Raw genomic sequence first — 17,861 nt, 5'->3', positions numbered from 1 at the left:
CTCAAAAAAAAAAAAAAAAAGGGCCAGACACGGTGGCTCATGCCTGTAACCCCGGCACTTTGGGAGGCCGAGGTGGATGGATCATGAAGTCAGAAGTTCAAGTCCAGCCTGTACAAGATGGTGAGACCCCATCTCTACTAAAAATACAAACATTAGCCAGGAGTGGTGGCACGTGCCTGTAAGCCCAGCTATTTGGGAGGCTGAAGCAGGAGAATCACTTGAACCTAGGAGGCAGAGGTTGCAGTGAGCCGAGATTACACCACTGCACTCCAGCCTGGGCAATAGAGGGAAACACACTCTCAAAAAAAAAAAAAAAAAAAAAAAAAAGGAGTCCAAATGTCCCCAAAGGTGATAATCTTGGTAAACCACTTTCATGTTTTGGGCTAGTATCTCAAAAGGCTGCACTCCTAGGGGGAACCTGGGAGTAGAATAAATAGAAAATCGAAGGTCCTGCTTGGTGGCTCACATCTGTAATCCCAGCACTTTGGGAGGCCGAGGTGAGGATCACTTGAGCCCAGGAGTTGGAGACCAGTTTACGCAACATAGTGAGACTTTATCTCTACCAAAAATTAAAAAGTAGTTGGGTGTGGTGACATATGCCTGTAGTCCAAGCTACTCTGGAGGTTGACACAGGAGGATCACTTGAGCCCAAGAGGTTGAGGCTTCAGTGAGCCGTGTTTATGCCACTGAACTCCAGCCTGGGCAACAGAGTGAGACCCTGTCTCAAAAATAATAATCCAGACCCAAAACATTAAAAGACCAAAATTAAGAACCAATTGATAGATTTAATATTATGTTAGACTAAACTGAGGAGCAAGTAATGAATTGGAAGAAAGGACAGCAGAAACTACCTAAAATGAAGAATGGGTAAAAAGGAATGAAAAACATAAAAAGAGAGGGTAAAAGCCCTTTGCAGTGGCTCATGCCTGTAATCCCAGCACTTTGGGAGTCCAAGGCGGGCAGATCACCTGAGGTTGGGAGTTCGAAACCAGCCTGAACAACATGGAGAAACCCTGTATTTACTAAAAATACAAAATTATCCAAGTGTGGTGGTGCATGCCTGTAATCCCAGCTACTCGGGAGGCTGAGGCAGGAGAATCACTTGAACCCGGGAGGCAGAGGTTGTGAGCTGAGATCATACATTGCACTCTAGCCTGGGCAACAAGAGCGAAACTCCGTCTCAACAAACAAAAACAAACAAAAAAGACTAGCTTTGACAACATATAAAGTGTCCCATTTCTAAATAAACAAACAAATAAATAAATAAGCCCGGGGGCAAGGGAGGTGGCTCATGCCTGTCATCCCAGCACTTTGGAAGACAGAGGCAGGAGGATCACCTGAGGTCAGGAGTTTGAGACCAGTCTGGCTAGCATGGTGAAACCCCATGTCTACTAAAACTATAAAAATCAGCTGGGCATGGTGGCATGCACCCGTAGTCCCAGCTACTCAGGAGGTTGAGGCAGGAGAATCGCTTGAACCGGGGAGGTGGAGGTTGCAGTGAGCTGAGATGGCGCCACTGCACTCCAGCCTGGGAGACAGAGGGAGACTCCATTTCAAAAAAAAAAAAAAAAATTAGCTCAGAGTGTTGTGGCCTGTGCCTCTGAGTAGTCCCAACTACTGGGGAGGCCGAAATGGGAGAGTCTCTTGAGCCCAGGAGGTCAAGGCTGCAGTGAGCTATGACGGTGAACCACTGCTCTCCAGCCTGGGCAACAGAGTGAGATCCTGTGTACAAATAAAATAATAGAAGAGAGGGTAAGAGACAAAGAGATTACCGGGGGAAAAGTCTGATACGTCTTTGGAGTTCAGGAAGGAGGGAAATAATAGGTAAAACTAATACTGGAAGATATAATAGCTAATAAATTATATAAATGGACGACAAACCTCAAGCCATTGATTCAAGAAGCTCAACAAACCTCAAGCACGATTTTTTTTTTTTTTTTTTTTAAGACTGAGTCTCCCTCTATCGCCCAGGCTGGAGTGCAGTGGCACCATCTCAACTCACTGCAACCTCCGCCTCCTGGATTCAAGAGATTCTCCTGCCTCAGCCTCCCGAGTAACTGAAATTACAGGCGCCCGCCAGCACAAGCCACCTCACCCGGCCCTTTTTTTTTTTAAATTAATAACATTTATTTTAATCTGGATGGTGGTTATATGGAGAGAATACGTTTAGACTTAAGATGTTTATGTTCTGCTCTAGTAAATTAAATATCAAAAAAGTATGTATGGAAGGGAGGTAGATGAGGGATAAAAGTCTACAAGTTGGATTCAGTGTATACTGCTCGGGTGATGAGTGCACCAAAATCTCACAAAACACTGCTAAAGAATTTATGTAACCAAAACGGGCGCGGTGGCTCAGGCCCGTAATCCCAGCACTTTGGGAGGCTGAGGCGGGTGGAACACCTGTTTTCCACGGACATGGAAAACCATGTTTTCCACATTAATTTAATCAATATACTCCTCCTATCTGAAACCTGTTTCTCCTGCTTCGAGTTTGTAGACGTGTAGTGTTCATAGTTGCCTAAACTCCCTTTTCCCTATCAACTTCAACTGCTGGTGGCAAAAATGGTTGATATCGCTTGCATTTTTGAGGTAGGAAAATCGGCAAGGTATTTTCATTCACTGAATGAAACGTAAAATACGTGTGCCCTACAGGGCAATCAAAAAATTCCGATAGCAGAGGATGGTTTCGATCCATCGACCTCTGGGTTATGGGCCCAGCACGCTTCCGCTGCGCCACTCTGCTATCTGAAACTAGACGGTCTCATAACTATTATAGAAGACCACGTAGTCGTTGTCCTGACTTCTTTAGTGCCACCTAATGTCTGATCAAAAATTCGTCATTACTATAGAACCAGTTCTTATTGGCCAGTTCCTCACACAGTAGGCGTTTTTTATTGGTTCATAAGCCCGGTTTGACAAAGTAAGCCAATAGGCATAAGCGATGGGGTAAGGCGGGAGCCAATCACGCCGGGTTTTATTGGGACACGCCGGCAAGACGCCTCTTCAGTTGTCTGCTTCTCAGAGGAAAGGGGCGGTTGGTGCGGCTTCCATTGTTCGTGTTTTAAGGCGCCATGAGGTAAGGGGTCGAAAGGGGTCGAAGTGGTCGAAAGGTTTCAGGTAGTCGACGGAAAATTTTGGGAACGTGGGTCGAAAGAAGTCGGAGTACCTAAAAGGACCATGTATCCGGGAGCTAGCCAAAAACCTGAGAACTCCTGGTCTAGGAGAGTGGGAGAGAGTGAGGCCGGTAGAGGTGGGGAAACTTGGGCCCGGTATGGGGTTGGGGCCCAGGAGTGGGGAGGCGGGTTCGACACCTCTCTCTCTGAAGGGTTGCGATGAGGGGGTGTTCTCAAGTCCCCGGAGGAGCTCCCCACCTTCCCCCCGCCCCCGTCATCCGGGCTGAGAATGCTGGAGCGAGCCGCATTCATCCTCAGTGCGAAGGGCTTGACATATAGGACATGCCCAATAAATGTGTACGTTAATGAAGAAATGAGCAATCTTTAGCTTCCGAAGTATTAGGATTCATGTGGCCCAGGATTATGGGTTATTTCGTGTAGGGCTCACTGTCTGAGCCCCATCATTACTTGATGGGGGGTTGTGATTAACTTATCCAGAATGAGGAGGTTATGGGGGTGTAACTGGGCACCATTTGGAATGGGGAGAAGTGTAAGTGTGAGTGGGTTCTCTTGCCTACCGTTGGGAGGTTCCGAGGGATGAAAGTAGCCAACTTAAAATGATATGGCCGGTGGATATTCCTTTAATGAGATCAAAATAAAATCTGCATTTCTAGGGGTGACAGAGGCCGTGGTCGTGGTGGGCGCTTTGGTTCCAGAGGAGGCCCAGGAGGAGGGTGAGTGCCAGCTTTTAGCATCTCTGCACTTAGTTTCTGCTTGTCATCTAAATAGGAGTTTTGGAGTAGGCTAATGTCACTTGGTTTTGTGAGAGCCATCTGTGGTCTTTTCCTGCACTCCTGCTAAATGAATTTGGCCCCACTATGGTAAGAATGATTCTTTCCCTCCCCAGAGACTTTGTCACTCATTCTGAGGTCTGACATGTTTTCAAAATTGTTGGTGTGTTATTTACATCTCACTTGATTCCTACATAGGGAATAATTTGGCTGTTTTTCATGTTTTAGGTTCAGGCCCTTTGTACCACATATCCCATTTGACTTCTATTTGGTGAGTACCTTGGGTTAATAATACACAATTTCTGGCCATTCTTGAAATGGAGCCCAGTATCTCCCAGTTAATGAAGTTAGATGGTGGTGGAAGAGGGCAGGCACAGTGCCTCACGCCTGTAATCTCAGCACTTTGGGAGGCTGAGGGGGATGGATTACCTGAGGGTCAGGAGTTTGAGACCATCCTGGCCAATATGGTGAAACCTCATATCTACTAAAAATGAAAAAGTTGGTTGGGCGAGTGCCTGTAATCCCAGCTACTTGGGAGGCTGAAGCAGGAGAATCGCTTGAACCCGGGAGGCGGAGGTTGCAGTGAACTGAGATGACACCACTACCAAAAAAAAAAAAATGGTGATTGAAATAGGGAGGGAAAGTGATTTTTGAAAAGACTTGGGGTTTTGAGTCAACTGTGTGTTGCTTTACATACAGAAACAGTGTAAGCATGGTGGGGAGAATAATTCCTTGACTACTGTTGGCATTAAACATGATTATAATCTTTGTTCTGAACAAGTAATCGTACCTATGGCTTATTTGTTACTATAAAGATAGTGATAGCTTAAATTATGGCTATTCCAGCTTGTATCCGTGTTTGAACTTTTTTTTTTTTTTTTTTTTGAGACAGAGTCTCACTCCGTCACTCCAGGCTGGAGTGCAGTGGTGCAATCTTGGCTCACTGCACTGAACCTGGGAGGCAGAGGAATCAGGACCTCTGCCTCCCAGGTTCAAACAGTTCTCCTGCCTCAGCCTCCCAAGTAGTTGGTATTACAGGCGCCTGCCACCATGCCCAGCTATTTTTTGTGTATCTAGTAGAGACGGGGTTTCACCATGTTGCCCAGGCTGATCTTGAACTCCTGACCTCAAGTGATCTGCCCACCTTGGCCTCCCAAGGTGCTGGGATTACAGGCGCGACCCCCTGTGCCTGGCCGTTGAACAAATTTTTTTTTTTTTTTTTTTTTTTTTGAGGCAGGGTCTTACTCTGTTGCCCAGGCTGGAGTGCAGTGGCACGATCTTGGCTCACTGCAACCTTGCTTCCTGTGTTCAAGGGATTCTCCCACCTCAGCTGGGATTACAGGCGTGAGCCACCATGCCCAGCTAATTGAACAAATTAAGGAGTGAAAACAAGTGTAGAATTTTCTATTTTTAACCTTTTTCTGTCGTAGTAATAGAAAAAAAAATCTCTCCTGTATATTATTTTCGGCAAATACAATGTAGTTGTTTACTTCTGGTTTAGTGTGAAATGGCCTTCCCCCGGGTCAAGCCAGCACCTGATGAAACTTCCTTCAGTGAGGCCTTGCTGAAGAGGAATCAGGACCTGGCTCCTAATTCTGCTGAACAGGTATGTTCTTTTGGCTGTCTTCCAGAAATGTCTCTAAAGCAGTTAAAAGTATTGGTAAAGAGTAACTGTTGGTGAGGTTAAGAATGGTTTTAACAGAGCCTGAAATCCACAGAGGGTTTAACTGTTCTCCTTATTTCTCATTGTGGGTGGAGATAGCCAGGTGGATATATAAACAAATTACATATGCATTCTTATTTTTATCGGGGACAAAGAGTTGTTCTCTTTCCATATATTCAAGGCCAGAATGAAGTGTTTTTAAAGCCCTAGGTCGGTATTGAGTCAGCTTGTATGGAAGGGATTAGGAGAAAATATTCAAACTCTGAGAAGTTGCTTCTAATTTTTCATCTTCGAGTATTGTTTCATGCTGTTTTCAGGCATCTATCCTTTCTCTGGTGACAAAAATAAACAATGTGATTGATAATCTGATTGTGGCTCCAGGGACATTTGAAGTGGTGAGTTTTTGATGATTTAGTTTTAGGAAAGGGCACCTTTGGTAGTGTGGAAATTTCCTTGGCTCCTGACTTTTAATTTTCAGTTGTCTATTATCCAAAGCCAAGCCTAAAATGAGAACGTACAGTGGGATTTCTTTGTAGTACTGATCTTGGGGACAAGACTTAGATCACTGTTATGCTAGCTGTGATGTATCAGGCTTTCATGTGGTTCTGGGGGTGATTTCACTTCAGCTACTTCCTAATTTGGGTAACAGGTAGCTATGTTGTAATAGTTCTGGGAGGACCTAGGCACCTTTTTTTCTTCTAAATTGTTTTTCCCCTGAAATCCTTTTTCCAATAGCAAATTGAAGAAGTTCGACAGGTGGGATCCTATAAAAAGGGGACAATGACTACAGGACACAATGTGGCTGACCTGGTGGTGATACTTAAGATCCTGCCAACATGTGAGTGTGCCCGTTTCTGGTCATGGGAACAGAACATAGCACTTGGATTAGGGGCTTAGGCATCTTTTTTTGTTTTGAGATAGATTCTCACTCTGTTGGCCAGACTGGAGTGCAGTGGTGCCATTGTGGCTCACTGCAGTCTTGACCTCCACTACAGCAAGTGATCTTCCTGCCTTAGCCTCCCGAGTAGCTGGGACTACAGATGTGTGCCACCACACCCAGCTAATTTTTTTATTTTTTGTAGGTACAGGGTTTCACCATGTTGCCCGGACTGGTCTCAAACTCCTGAGCTCAAGCAATCTGCCCACCTCAGCCTCCCAAAGTGCTGGGATTGCAGGTGTGAGCCACTGTGCCCAGCCCTTAGGGATCTTGAAAGCTCAAATTTCTTGTGAGAAAGAATGTTTATAAGACAAATGTTTTAGTTTTGTTTTGTTTTGAGACGGATCTCGCTCTGTTGCCCTGGGTGGAGTGCAATGGCGTGATCTCGGTTCACTGCAACCTCCCCTCCTGGGTTCTAGCTGTTCTGCCTTGGCCTTCCGAGTAGCTGGGATTACAGGCATGTGCCACGACGCCCGACTAATTTTTCTATTTGTAGTAGAGACAGGGTTTCACCATGTTGGCCAGTCTGGTCTCAAACTTCTGACCTCAGGTAATCCGCCTGCCTTGGCCTCCCAAAGTGCTGGGATTACAGGCATGAGCTGCCGCACCCTGCCTGACAAATGTTTTTTAATGGGTGATAAGGGATAAATGCTGATGTGTGTGTGTCTGAAAGAATGTATAGCAGGTTACTATAGAGCCATGTTTCTCAACTGGAGGTAATTTTGCTACCCAGGGGATATCTGGCAGTATCTGGAGGTACTATTGATTGTTAAAACAAGGGGGTGCTACTGACATCAAAAAAGGGTAGAAGCCAGGTGTGGTGGCTGTATTCCCAGCACTTTGGGAGGCTGAGGCAAGAGGATCACTTGACCCCAGGAGTTTGACCAGCCTGTGTAACATAGAGAGACCCTGTACCTGCAAAAAGAAAAAAATTAGCTGGGCATAGTGGTGCATGCTTTGGTCCCAGCTACTCAGAAGCCTGAGGTGGGGCCGGGTGCAGTGGCTCATGCCTGTAATCCCAACACTTTGGGAGGCCGAGGCCTGGAGTTCAAGACCAGCCTGGTCAACATGGCAAAACCCCGTCTCTACCAAAAATATAAAAATTAGCCAGGCGTGATGGTGGGCGTCTGTAATCTCTGCTACTTGGGAGGCTGAGGCAGGAGAGTTGCTTGAACCTGGGAGGCAGAGGCTGGAGTTAGCAGAGAGAGTGCCAGTGCACTTCAGCTTGGGTGCCAAGAGTGAGGCCCTGTCTCAAAAAAAAAAAAGAAAAAAAAGCGGCATCCTGAGGTGAGAGAATTGCTTGAGCCCAGGAGACTGAGGCTGCAGTGAGCTGTGATTGTGTCACTGCACTGCAGCCTGGGTGACAGAGTGACACCCTTTCTCAAAAAAAGAAAAAGGATAGAGGCCATGGATGCTATTAAAACATCCTACATCCCCATCACCCCAAAGATTTATCTAGCCCAAAATGTTGTTAGTGCCACTGACCTAAAAAACCTTGCTGTAGAAAGAGGATATGAGTATAGGAGGGGTTCTGTTGCCTGAGTCTTGCAATTTTTCTGTCCAGGCCTTGGCTTCCTCTTATAAAAGTATTTATTCTATTACTTACCCTTGCTTCAGTCTTGGATATGGGACAGAAATGAGAGTGCAAAGTAGCTTAGAGATATATAGAAAGTCTAGATAAATAAATTATTATAACATTATGTCCTTTTCTGTCAATTAGTGGAAGCTGTTGCTGCCCTGGGGAACAAAGTTGTGGAAAGCCTAAGAGCACAGGATCCTTCTGAAGGTTTGCATTTGTTGCTGATTATGTATTTAGTAGCCACAGGAACCAGGTTTTGTAATTGTAAGTACACTTTCAACAAAATCAGGTCAGACCAGATGGAAGAGTAAATGCAGAGTTTTATGTTGTGGGAGTTTTTGGCAGGGGCTTCAGGTGTTCAAGGGAGATCTGTTTGATCTCCCTTCTAAAGCTCTGTATTCTAAATTCTCATTCTGGACTTTGTGCTGTTTTTAAAAATCCACCTGGATTTAACTTTGGTCATCTAATGGAAATGTGAGTTATAGTTTTTGTTTATTCTGTTTTTTCAGTTTTAACCATGCTGACCAACGAAACTGGCTTTGAAATCAGTTCTTCTGATGCTACAGTGAAGATTCTCATTACAACAGTGCCACCCAATCTTCGAAAACTGGACCCAGAACTCCATTGTTAGTTCTTTTTTTCTCATTGCTGGAAAATTTAGGGGATATTCAAAACATGGTATTGTTGCTGTTTAGTTTACTTAGCTTGTTGCTATTCCACATGCAGCTTTCTGGGAATTGAAGAACTTAGGTTTATTCTGAGCTTTGCTCTCTCCCTCTGTAATTTGGAAGTAGTTTTTTTATCAGCTTGCCAGTGGAATTTTCAGATGGGGTGACCAAGAAAGCATTTGGAGGACTTAAAAAGGACCGAGAAAATATTTATGGAGGGGGATAGGCTTTTGGAGAAAATCATCGCTCTTGCCTGCTTCTAGTGATTTTTAGACAAGTGATTTGCTGATATGAGAAACACGGGGTGGCTTAAAGAATTGCAAAGTTGGTCGGGCGCAGTGGCTCACTTCTGTAATCCCAGCACTTTGGGAGGCCGAGGCAGGCAGATCACCTGAGGTCAGGAGTTGGAGACCATCCTGGTCAACATGGTGAAACCCCGTCTCTACTAAAATACAAAAATTAGTGGGGCATGAGTAGCTGTAATCCCAGCTACTCAGGAGGCTGAGGCAGGAGAATCTCTTGAACCCCGGAGGCGGAGGTTGCAGTGAGCTGAGATCACGCCACTGCACTCCAGCCTAGACTGTAGCAGTGATAATGAGTAGCTTGTTTAATGAAAATGTTTCATCATGGGCTATCATGCTTGTCTTTTTAGTGGATATCAAGGTATTGCAGAGTGCCTTAGCAGCCATCCGACATGCCCGCTGGTTCGAGGAAAATGCTTCTCAGTCCACGTGAGTCCCTCCCTGACCATCTGGATTAAGATAAATTTTTTAACTGCAGTGAATAGCAGGATACCCCCATACTTCCTCTGACAGAACTATTTTGCCTGTGACCTTTTCCTGGATTTTATTTTACCTTAAGTAAGCAAATTAAGATTTAGAGAAAGCAGAGAACGTATAGTTCTGTAAACAGCATAGTCAGCTTCAATTCTACCTTAGGCGTGGAAATACATGATAGTATTGATTTTAATGTTTGGGTCACTATTACTTTCAGAGTTAAAGTTCTCATCAGACTACTGAAGGACTTGAGGATTCGTTTTCCTGGCTTTGAGCCCCTCACACCCTGGATCCTTGACCTACTAGTAAGTAAAGATGGACAATTGGAGTTCCTTATCATCCTTATTTACTAGTAGTAGTAGTAGTAGTAACTGTGAAATTCACCAGAGTCTGAAATTTGGTGAAGCTTAAAAGAAATTTTATTGGTAGACAAGTAATCCAATAAAAATTCAACATTTACATGACTCAGAGACATTTGTTTTAAAAAAAAAAATCCAAAGTTTTCTTTTCTCTTTTTTTGTATATTCAATTAAATGAGTAGTTACTGAGTTATAGTGTCCCGTTTTCTTCTCATGACTGCTACTATTTCATCATGGTAGTAGAGAGAAATGAGTGAGCAGCCATTTCAGAATTGCTTCTGAATAACATGAAAATTTTGGCTAGGCTTAGACCTTAATAACCAGTTTTCCTCGTGATGATTTAAGGTTTTAGTTTGATGCCTATAATCCCAACACTTTTGGAGGCTGAGGCCAGAGGATCACTTGAAGCCAGGAGTTTGAGACCAGCCTGAGCAAAATAGTGAGACTGTCTCTACCAGGAAAAAAAAAAAAATCCAGTTGTAGTGGCTTGTACTTATAGTCAGTCCTAGCTTCTCAGGAGGCTGAGGCAGGAGGGTTGCTTGAGCCCAGGAGTTTGAGGTTACAGTGAACTATGATTGTGCCACTGCACTCCAGCCTGGGTGACAAAGTGAGGCTACAGTTCTAGTTATCAGAATTGCCATTTTGATGGCACACCTACTGGATTTATTATTTTCCAGGGCCATTATGCTGTGATGAACAACCCCACCAGACAGCCTTTGGCCCTAAACGTTGCATACAGGTACAGCATGCTTCTTTGGGTTTAGGGTTGGTTTTAAGCTATTTTGTGCATTCCTTTAATACCTCATACCTCCCTGTGTTCTAGACGCTGCCTGCAGATTCTGGCTGCAGGACTGTTCCTGCCAGGTTCAGTGGGTATCACTGACCCCTGTGAGAGTGGCAACTTCAGAGTACACACAGTCATGACCCTAGAACAGCAGGTATTGGGACAGATATGAACTGAGTTGTTTTGCCCTACTCTTGAATACTCCTAGTCAGCTGGCGAAGTGGAATATGGTCTTTAGGGGTCAGGAATTGGGGGATTCTGAAATACTTTGGTCCTGACATTTAAAAAATTGTCTTAATCTCTGTTTTCACAAGGGTATTACTCAAAGTCTTTTGATTTTCCTTGCTAACTTACTCTCACTTTGCTCTCCTTCAGGACATGGTCTGTTATACAGCTCAGACTCTCGTCCGAATCCTCTCACATGGTGGCTTTAGGAAGATCCTTGGCCAGGAGGGTGATGCCAGCTGTGAGTGACTACTGTGGGTCAGGGATTTTGTATTGTAATCTGTTCTACAAAGAAGCTGTACACTATTTAACTGTCTTTAATATTTCCACAGTGTAAATAATGTCTTTTATGCTGGACTACTTGTCTAAATCACCTTTTTCTCTTTCCTAGATCTTGCTTCTGAAATATCTACCTGGGATGGAGTGATAGTAACACCTTCAGAAAAGGCTTATGAGAAGCCACCAGAGAAGAAGGAAGGAGAGGAAGAAGAGGAGAATACAGAAGAACCACCTCAAGGAGAGGAAGAAGAAAGCATGGAAACTCAGGAGTGATGTTCCCTTCACTCCTTTTCCTACCCAAGGGGGAAGACTGGAGCCTAAGCTCCCTGCTACTGGGCTTTACATGGTGACAGACATTTCCGTGGGATAGGGAAGATAGCAGGAAGAAAAGTAAACTCCACAAAAGTGTCATTCCACTGGGTTTTGATATTAGCTTTGCTGCCAGTCTCTCATTTGTGACCTATGCCATCCACCTATAATGAAGGAGGATACCAACATTTCTTCCTAATATTCTAGAATCCCCAACTCCTGAAAACCCCTCTCTCAATTAATACTTTGCTGTTGAAATGTTGTGAAATGTTAAGTGTCTGGAATTTTTTTTTCTAAGAAAAACTATTAAAGTACTTCCTAGTAGGGCTCTTGGCCTTTTTGGTTGTTTTTTTTTTTTTTTTTTTTTGTTTTTTTGCATGTGGCAACCTTTTTTGCTTCTTTTTGCTTTGTATACTCTTGAAAATAATATTTGAGTCTTTTAATTATAAATACTCAGATCACAATTTGAAGTTGTCTTTGAATTAAAGTACAAACTCCTGGAACCTTTCCATATACCAGAGTAAACTAGAATACCGTTTTAAGTATTTATTGAATAAAATGATTCCATCAACACTGCTACTGTATTGAAGCCAGTGCAATAAAAAAGTGGGTGGACAGAGGTCATTCACTTTGACTTTGCCTGCCCTCTCCAAATCCCCAGTGTAAACAGGAAAATGAGAAGTCACAGGTAGAGGACATGCTGCCCAGACCCATGTAACTAGGCATGTAACAAAAGAAGCCCCTCTGGTTAAAACTAGGCCTGAAGAAGGTAAGCCTCAAGTATGCAGGTTAAAAAAAAGTAGAGGCCTCTGCTCATTTGTGAGAGGAAGCAAGAGCCATAATTAACGTCCTTTGGGAACCTCATTCTGGCTGTGTGTAGCTTTCCTGGGGCCCCTACATAAATGAGTAAGACAAAGTGCTTCAAACAAACCATACAGCTGCCTTTTTAAAGTCTGAAGGTCTAAGGGGACTGTCTCCTAGGATCTTTGCATGTCTGTCGAAACAAGGCAGCTGGGAACAGTACTTGCGCTACTGAGTCCATAGGCTCATCTGTTACTTGCTTGGGGAGCCAGGGGGGTAAATTCCCGAATCCAGCATTGCTCTCCTGCGGGCTGTTTCCTTGACAACACTGTGGTTTAGCCGCCTCAGTCGTTCCTGCAAGACAAGGGAGGTTTGAAATCTTAACCACCGTGAAAGGCTTTAGAGTATAAGTGAACTAGGTGCTGAAAAATACCGGGCTTGGTCTACCTCAAAGTCAGTCTTCTAAAGCATATATAAGAATGTAGGTGAGGCATGGTGGCTCACCTGTAATCCCAACACTTTGGGAGGCTGAGGCGGGTGGATTACCTGACGTCAGGAGTTCAAGACCAGCCTGACCAACACGGTAAAACCTGTCTACTAAAAATACAAAAACATTAGCTGGGCATGGTGGCGGGTGCTTGTAATCTGAGACAGGAGAATCGCATGAAACTGGGAGGTGGAGGTTGCAGTGAGTTGAGATCGTGCCACTGGCCACTGTACTCCAGCCTGGGTGACAGGGAGAACTCCGTCTCAAAAAAAAAAAAATTGGCCAGGCATGGTGCTCATGTCTATCCCAGCACTTTAGGAGGAAGTGGCAGGAAGATCACTTGAGCCCAGGAGTTCGAAACCAGCGTGGGCACCATTGTTGCCCAGGCTGAAGTACAATGGTGTGATCTCAGCTCACCACAACCTCTGTCCCCCATATTCAAGCGATTCTCCTGCCTCAGCCTCCCAAGTAGCTGGGATTACAGGCATGTGCTACCACACCCAGCTAATTTTGTATTTTCAGTACAGACGGGGTTTCTCCATGTTGGTCAGGCTGGTCTCAAACTCCCGACCTCAGGTGATCCGCCCGCCTCGGCCTCCCAAAGTGCTGGGATTACAGGCATGAGCCACCTCACCCGGCCAATCCTGTCTTTTTATTAAAAGAAAAAAGGCCAGGCAGACCGAGTTCAGTGGCTCGCACCTGTAATCCCAGAGTTTTGGGAGGCCCAGGCAGGTGGATCACTTGCGTGCAGGAGTTTGAGACCAGCCTGGGTAACATGGTGAAACCCTGTTTCTAGAAAAAAATACAAAAATTAGCTGGACATGGGGGTGCATGCCTGTAGACCCAACTACTTGGGAGGCTGAGGTGGGTGGATGGCTTGAACCTGGGAGGTAGAGGCTGCAGTGAGCTGTGATCATACCACTGCACTCCATCCTGGGTGACAGACCTTGTCTCATAAAAATAAATAGCCAGGTGTGGCGGCTCACTCCTGTAGTCCCAGCACTTCGGGTGGCCGAGGTGGGAAGCTCACTTGAGCCCAGGAGTTCCAGGCCAGCCTGGGCAACATGGCGAAACCCTACCTACTTCTAGAAAAAAATACAAAAATTAGCTGGGCGTTGTGGTGCACGCTTGTAGTCCTAGCTACTCAGGAGGCTGAGGCAGAATTGCTTGAGCCCAGGAGGCAGAGGTTGCAGTGAGCTGAGATTGAGCCAGTGCACTCCAGCCTGGGTGACAGAGGGAGATCGTCACACACACACATACACACACAAAAGAATGTAAATGGCAGCAACTGAATACTGAGAATAAGACGAATTTTCCTAGGTATTTTCCAAGTACTGAGAGAAGTGAATTTCCTTTTCGCTGTTTTAAAATTACAGCCGCTTTCACTGTGTTAAGGACTTACAAAAAAGGGCAAAGAATCACAGGTATGATATTCTTTTACCTGAGCATTCTGTAGAATGTTGTTGACCAAGACAACGCGTCGCCGGGCATTAAGTAGCTTCTTAACATACGGGTCAAGATCCAGGGCCACCTTCTGATCCTCATTGATGCGGCACAGTTCTGGGGATGCAAGGTGAAGCTAAGATCTAATGGCTCATCTCTTGTTCTGAGGGAAAGCAGGCTGGTAACGGGAGGGAAAACACTTGCACCCAAACGGCCCACAGCCATTATAGATTTAAGACATCCCTGAAAGGAGGAGTCCTTTGGCAGCCCTGATGACCTGGAAGCAAGCGATAGAAACCCAGGCCAGGGGTTGGCAAAAACCTAAGGTCCTGAAAGTGGCTGAAGGGTTCCGGGTATACAGGGATGCTCACTCACCTGTGGCTAGGTTGTCAATTTGTTCCCGGAGCTCTACCTGGCTCTCTCTGCAAAGAGGTACAAGGCCTACACGGTCAGGCAGTTACCGGAGCTCAGGAAACGAACTCCCCCTACGTATTTACCAAGTACTGAGAGAAGCCGGCCTCCGCTGAACCCTCCACCTGCGGCCTTCCACCTGTCCTCCCCGCCTCGAACCAGTTTCCTAAATTTATGCCCACTCCCAGCTAGAACACTTTATTGGCCCCGCCCCTACAAAGCCAGAGAGAGGTCCCGCCCCCAACTTCCCTCCCGGGCACCTGACGGCGTGCACGTGAGAGTCGAGCTGCTGCACAGCGGGTCGCAGGAACTCCAGCAGCCCTTCGGCGAAGAGGTCGCGGCCTGTGGGCCCCGCCACCGGTGTCCCTGCCCCCGACACAGCGGCGGAACCAGCCCCCGCCATCACGAACTGTCCTGACGCCCGGAACCTGCCGCGAGGGCCGCCGGGAACCGGAGCCGCGCCGCACTGCCCCGCGAGGGGGCGTCCGGGAAATGCTGTCTCCACCAAGGCACTGGGGTTTCTGGGAAATGGAGTCTGGAGCGAGCCGGGCTGGGAGGAGGGCCAGGCCCTAGGAGTAGAGGCCTTGTGGCTGGTCTTGAAAATCCTCAAAGGTCAGATTGTGTAGAAAGGAACCAGTTTTTGGAGTGGATACTTTTTGTTTTCTCCAAAGGTGAAAATAAACACGAATAACTTCAGCTGTCCATAGCCTTCCCATGTTAACTTTATGAGATAGCCGGGCGTGGTGGTGGGTGCCTGTAATCCCAGCTACTTGAGAGGCTGAGACAGGAGAACCGCTTGAACCCGGGAGGCAGAGGTTGCAGTGAGCCGAGATCGTGCCACTGCCACTCCAGTCTGGGCAACAGAGAGACTCCACCTCAAAAAAAAAAAAAAACAAAAACAAAAAACGAAAACAAACCAAAAACAAAAAAAACTTTATGAGAAATCACATTATATTAATAATATCGTTTTCTGTTTCTAAAGAGTTTTTTGTGGTTGGTTGTTTTTAAGACAGGGTCTCTCTCTGTCGCCTAGGCTGGAGTGCAGTGTCACGATCTTGGCTCACTGTAGCCTTCACCTCTAGGGGTCAAGAGGTCCTCCTGCTTCAGCCTCCCAAGTAGCAGGGACCAGAAGTGTTAGCCACCATGCCTGATTAATTTTTATTTTCTGTAGAGAAGAGATCTCACTATGTTTGTTGCCCAGACTAGTCTGGAACTCCTGGGCTCAGGTGGTCCTCCCACCTCAGCCTCCAAAAGTGCTGGGATTACAGACGTAAGCCACCACGCCTGGTCTATTTCTAAAGAGTATATTTTTAATGGCATTAAATATGTACAAAACTGCATGTATCCGAATTTCATTCCTTTTTAAGGTTGAATAATATAAACACGCAGGCCGGGCATGGTGGCTCACTCCTGTAATCCCAGCACTTTGGGAGGCTGAGGCGGGAGGATCACCTGAGCCCAGGAGTTCGAGATCAGCCTGGGCAACAAACCTAGTGAGACCCTGTCTCTACAGGAAATAAAAAATTAGCCAGGCATGGTGGCTCACAGCTGTGGTCCCCGCTACTTGGGAGGCTGAAGTAGGAGGACCTTGAGCCCAGGAAGTCGAGGCTACAGTGAGCCAAGATCGTGGCACTGCATGCACTTTAGCCTGGGTGACAGGGTGAGACCCTGTCTCAAAAAATAAAAATAAATTTTAAAGTTTCCTTAGTTCACTTCTTTTCCTTTCATTTTAGAGACAAGTACTCACTCTGTTGCTGAAGCTGGAGTGCAGTGATGTTATCATACCTTACTGTAACCTCAAACTTCCAGGCTCAAGCCATCCTCCTGCCTCAGCCTCCTAAGTAACTGGGACTACAGTCACCTGCCCCCATGTCTGGCTAATTTTTAAATTTTTTTGATAGAGACATGGTCTCCCTATGTTGCCCAGGCTGTTCTCGAACTCCTGGCCTCAAGACAACCTTCCATGGTTTTCTTTTTCCCTGAGAATTATGAAGACAATGATTCCTTTTGGATTCGGTGTGGTTTTTCATGGCTTTCCAGGTAATTTACATCTGTCTCCTAGGCTCTAATGTGTTCCAGTGGCTCCCAATTCCCTAGGCCATGGGGAAGGATGTATGTGCAGAAATGCTTCTGGAGGACAGGCAAAGGCATCCATAGTGATAAATAGGCACCAGAATGTTCAACCTCAAGCTTCATCTTCAGTAATAAAGGAAGATAAGGCATTTGAATCACTGTGAGATTTGGTGGTCAGCAGCTCTAAACCTGAGACCCCAACTGTGATAACGTTTTTTGTTTTTTTTTTTTTTAATTTTCTGTAGAGACGAGGCCTCTCTATGTTGCCCAGGCTGGTTTTGAACTCCTGGATTAAGCAGTCCTCCCACCTCGGCCTCCCAAAGTGCTGGGATTACAGGCATGAGCCAACAAGCCCAGCCCCAACTGTGATAACTTTTAAAATCTTATACACTTACACTGGGTGCGGTGGCTCACGCCTGTAATCCCAGCACTTTGGGAGGCTGAGGCAGGAGGAATGCTTGAGGCCAGGAGTTCAAGACCAGCCTGTGCAACATAGGGAAACTCCCATCTCTACAAAAAATTTGATTAAAAAAAAAAATAACTGGGCATGGTGGCACACACCTGTAGTTCCAGCTACTCGAGAGGCTGAGGTGGGAGGATCGCTTGAGCCTGGGAGCTAGAGGTTGCAGTGAGCTGTGATCACGCCACTGCACTCCAGCCTGGGTGAAAGAGCAAGATTCTGTCTAAAACACACACACACACCCCAAAAACAACACTTTTTGTCGTTGATTACACTTGTGTCCCTGTATCTTCCTCTCTGGTGATTAGAGTAATGCTCTTGTGAGAGGCTAGGAGCTTATTTTGGGAGTAAGTGTCAAGGCAACTGCAACCTGCTTCATAGTTGGGCCTTGGGAAAAGGAAGCCCAGGGGAGAGAGTGGTGACAGTGTTGAAGAGGAATGGAAAAGTGTTGAAATCGCTAAGGCTTGTACTGGAGAGAGAAAACAGGTGTTGACCTGGGCTGGGAAAGGGCCTTGGAGGTTGATGGTCCACTGTTTGCACAAGAAGCCCTTGGGTTAGGGCACTGTCCTTTCAGGTGCCTCTTTAACTTTTAGATTAAATGCTCCCTAATACCAGATTTAGCAAACAGAATAAACAAAACACTTGGGACACCAGGTAAATTTGAATTTCAGATAAACAACAACAACAAAATTTTTTTTTAAGA

The 17,861-nt window shown here is 45.7% G+C and overlaps 2 protein-coding genes and 1 non-coding gene across 3 annotated transcripts; 1 reads left to right on the top strand and 2 right to left on the bottom strand.

Moving 5' to 3' along the window:
- Positions 1-2,671: 2,671 nt before the first annotated feature.
- TRNAM-CAU (transfer RNA methionine (anticodon CAU)) lies at positions 2,672-2,743 on the bottom strand. Its single transcript has one exon. It is a non-coding gene; the product is annotated as a tRNA-Met (tRNA).
- A 206-nt stretch (positions 2,744-2,949) lies between these two features.
- ILF2 (interleukin enhancer binding factor 2) lies at positions 2,950-11,812 on the top strand. Its single transcript, XM_017857492.1, has 14 exons — positions 2,950-3,076; positions 3,788-3,847; positions 4,133-4,175; positions 5,406-5,510; positions 5,885-5,962; positions 6,303-6,405; positions 8,225-8,290; positions 8,593-8,709; positions 9,404-9,482; positions 9,745-9,832; positions 10,564-10,625; positions 10,710-10,824; positions 11,046-11,136; positions 11,287-11,812. Exons 1-14 carry the CDS (start codon positions 3,072-3,074, stop codon positions 11,445-11,447), a joined length of 1,173 nt encoding a protein of 390 aa, XP_017712981.1. The 5' UTR covers positions 2,950-3,071; the 3' UTR covers positions 11,448-11,812.
- A 204-nt stretch (positions 11,813-12,016) lies between these two features.
- Positions 12,017-15,110, bottom strand: SNAPIN (SNAP associated protein). Its single transcript, XM_017857493.1, has 4 exons — positions 14,886-15,110; positions 14,590-14,636; positions 14,213-14,331; positions 12,017-12,638 (listed from the first exon to the last, which is right to left on the bottom strand). The coding sequence occupies exons 1-4, from the start codon at positions 15,026-15,028 to the stop codon at positions 12,537-12,539; spliced, it is 411 nt and encodes a 136-aa protein (XP_017712982.1). The 5' UTR covers positions 15,029-15,110; the 3' UTR covers positions 12,017-12,536.
- Between the last annotated feature and the right edge of the window lie 2,751 nt (positions 15,111-17,861).

The sequence above is a fragment of the Rhinopithecus bieti genome, unplaced genomic scaffold (genome assembly GCF_001698545.2).
Source record: "Rhinopithecus bieti isolate Rb0 unplaced genomic scaffold, ASM169854v2 scaffold_45389, whole genome shotgun sequence".
In the NCBI taxonomy this organism is placed as follows: Eukaryota; Metazoa; Chordata; class Mammalia; order Primates; family Cercopithecidae; genus Rhinopithecus; species Rhinopithecus bieti.
This window is presented reverse-complemented; position numbering and strand designations above follow the sequence as displayed.

Bases quoted from the DNA above. Each gene is read 5' to 3' on its own strand.
- ILF2 (XM_017857492.1), top strand. The intron at 9,833-10,563 runs GTAAGTAAAGAT...ATTATTTTCCAG, and splicing joins CCTGGATCCTTGACCTACTA to GGCCATTATGCTGTGATGAA. The intron at 10,626-10,709 runs GTACAGCATGCT...CCTGTGTTCTAG, and splicing joins GCCCTAAACGTTGCATACAG to ACGCTGCCTGCAGATTCTGG.
- SNAPIN (XM_017857493.1), bottom strand. From the start codon at position 15,028: ATGGCGGGGGCTGGTTCCGCCGCTGTGTCGGGGGCAGGGACACCGGTG. The intron at 14,332-14,589 runs GTGAGTGAGCAT...TTGCATCCCCAG, and splicing joins AATTGACAACCTAGCCACAG to AACTGTGCCGCATCAATGAG. The intron at 12,639-14,212 runs GTAAAAGAATAT...CTTGTCTTGCAG, and splicing joins ACATTCTACAGAATGCTCAG to GAACGACTGAGGCGGCTAAA.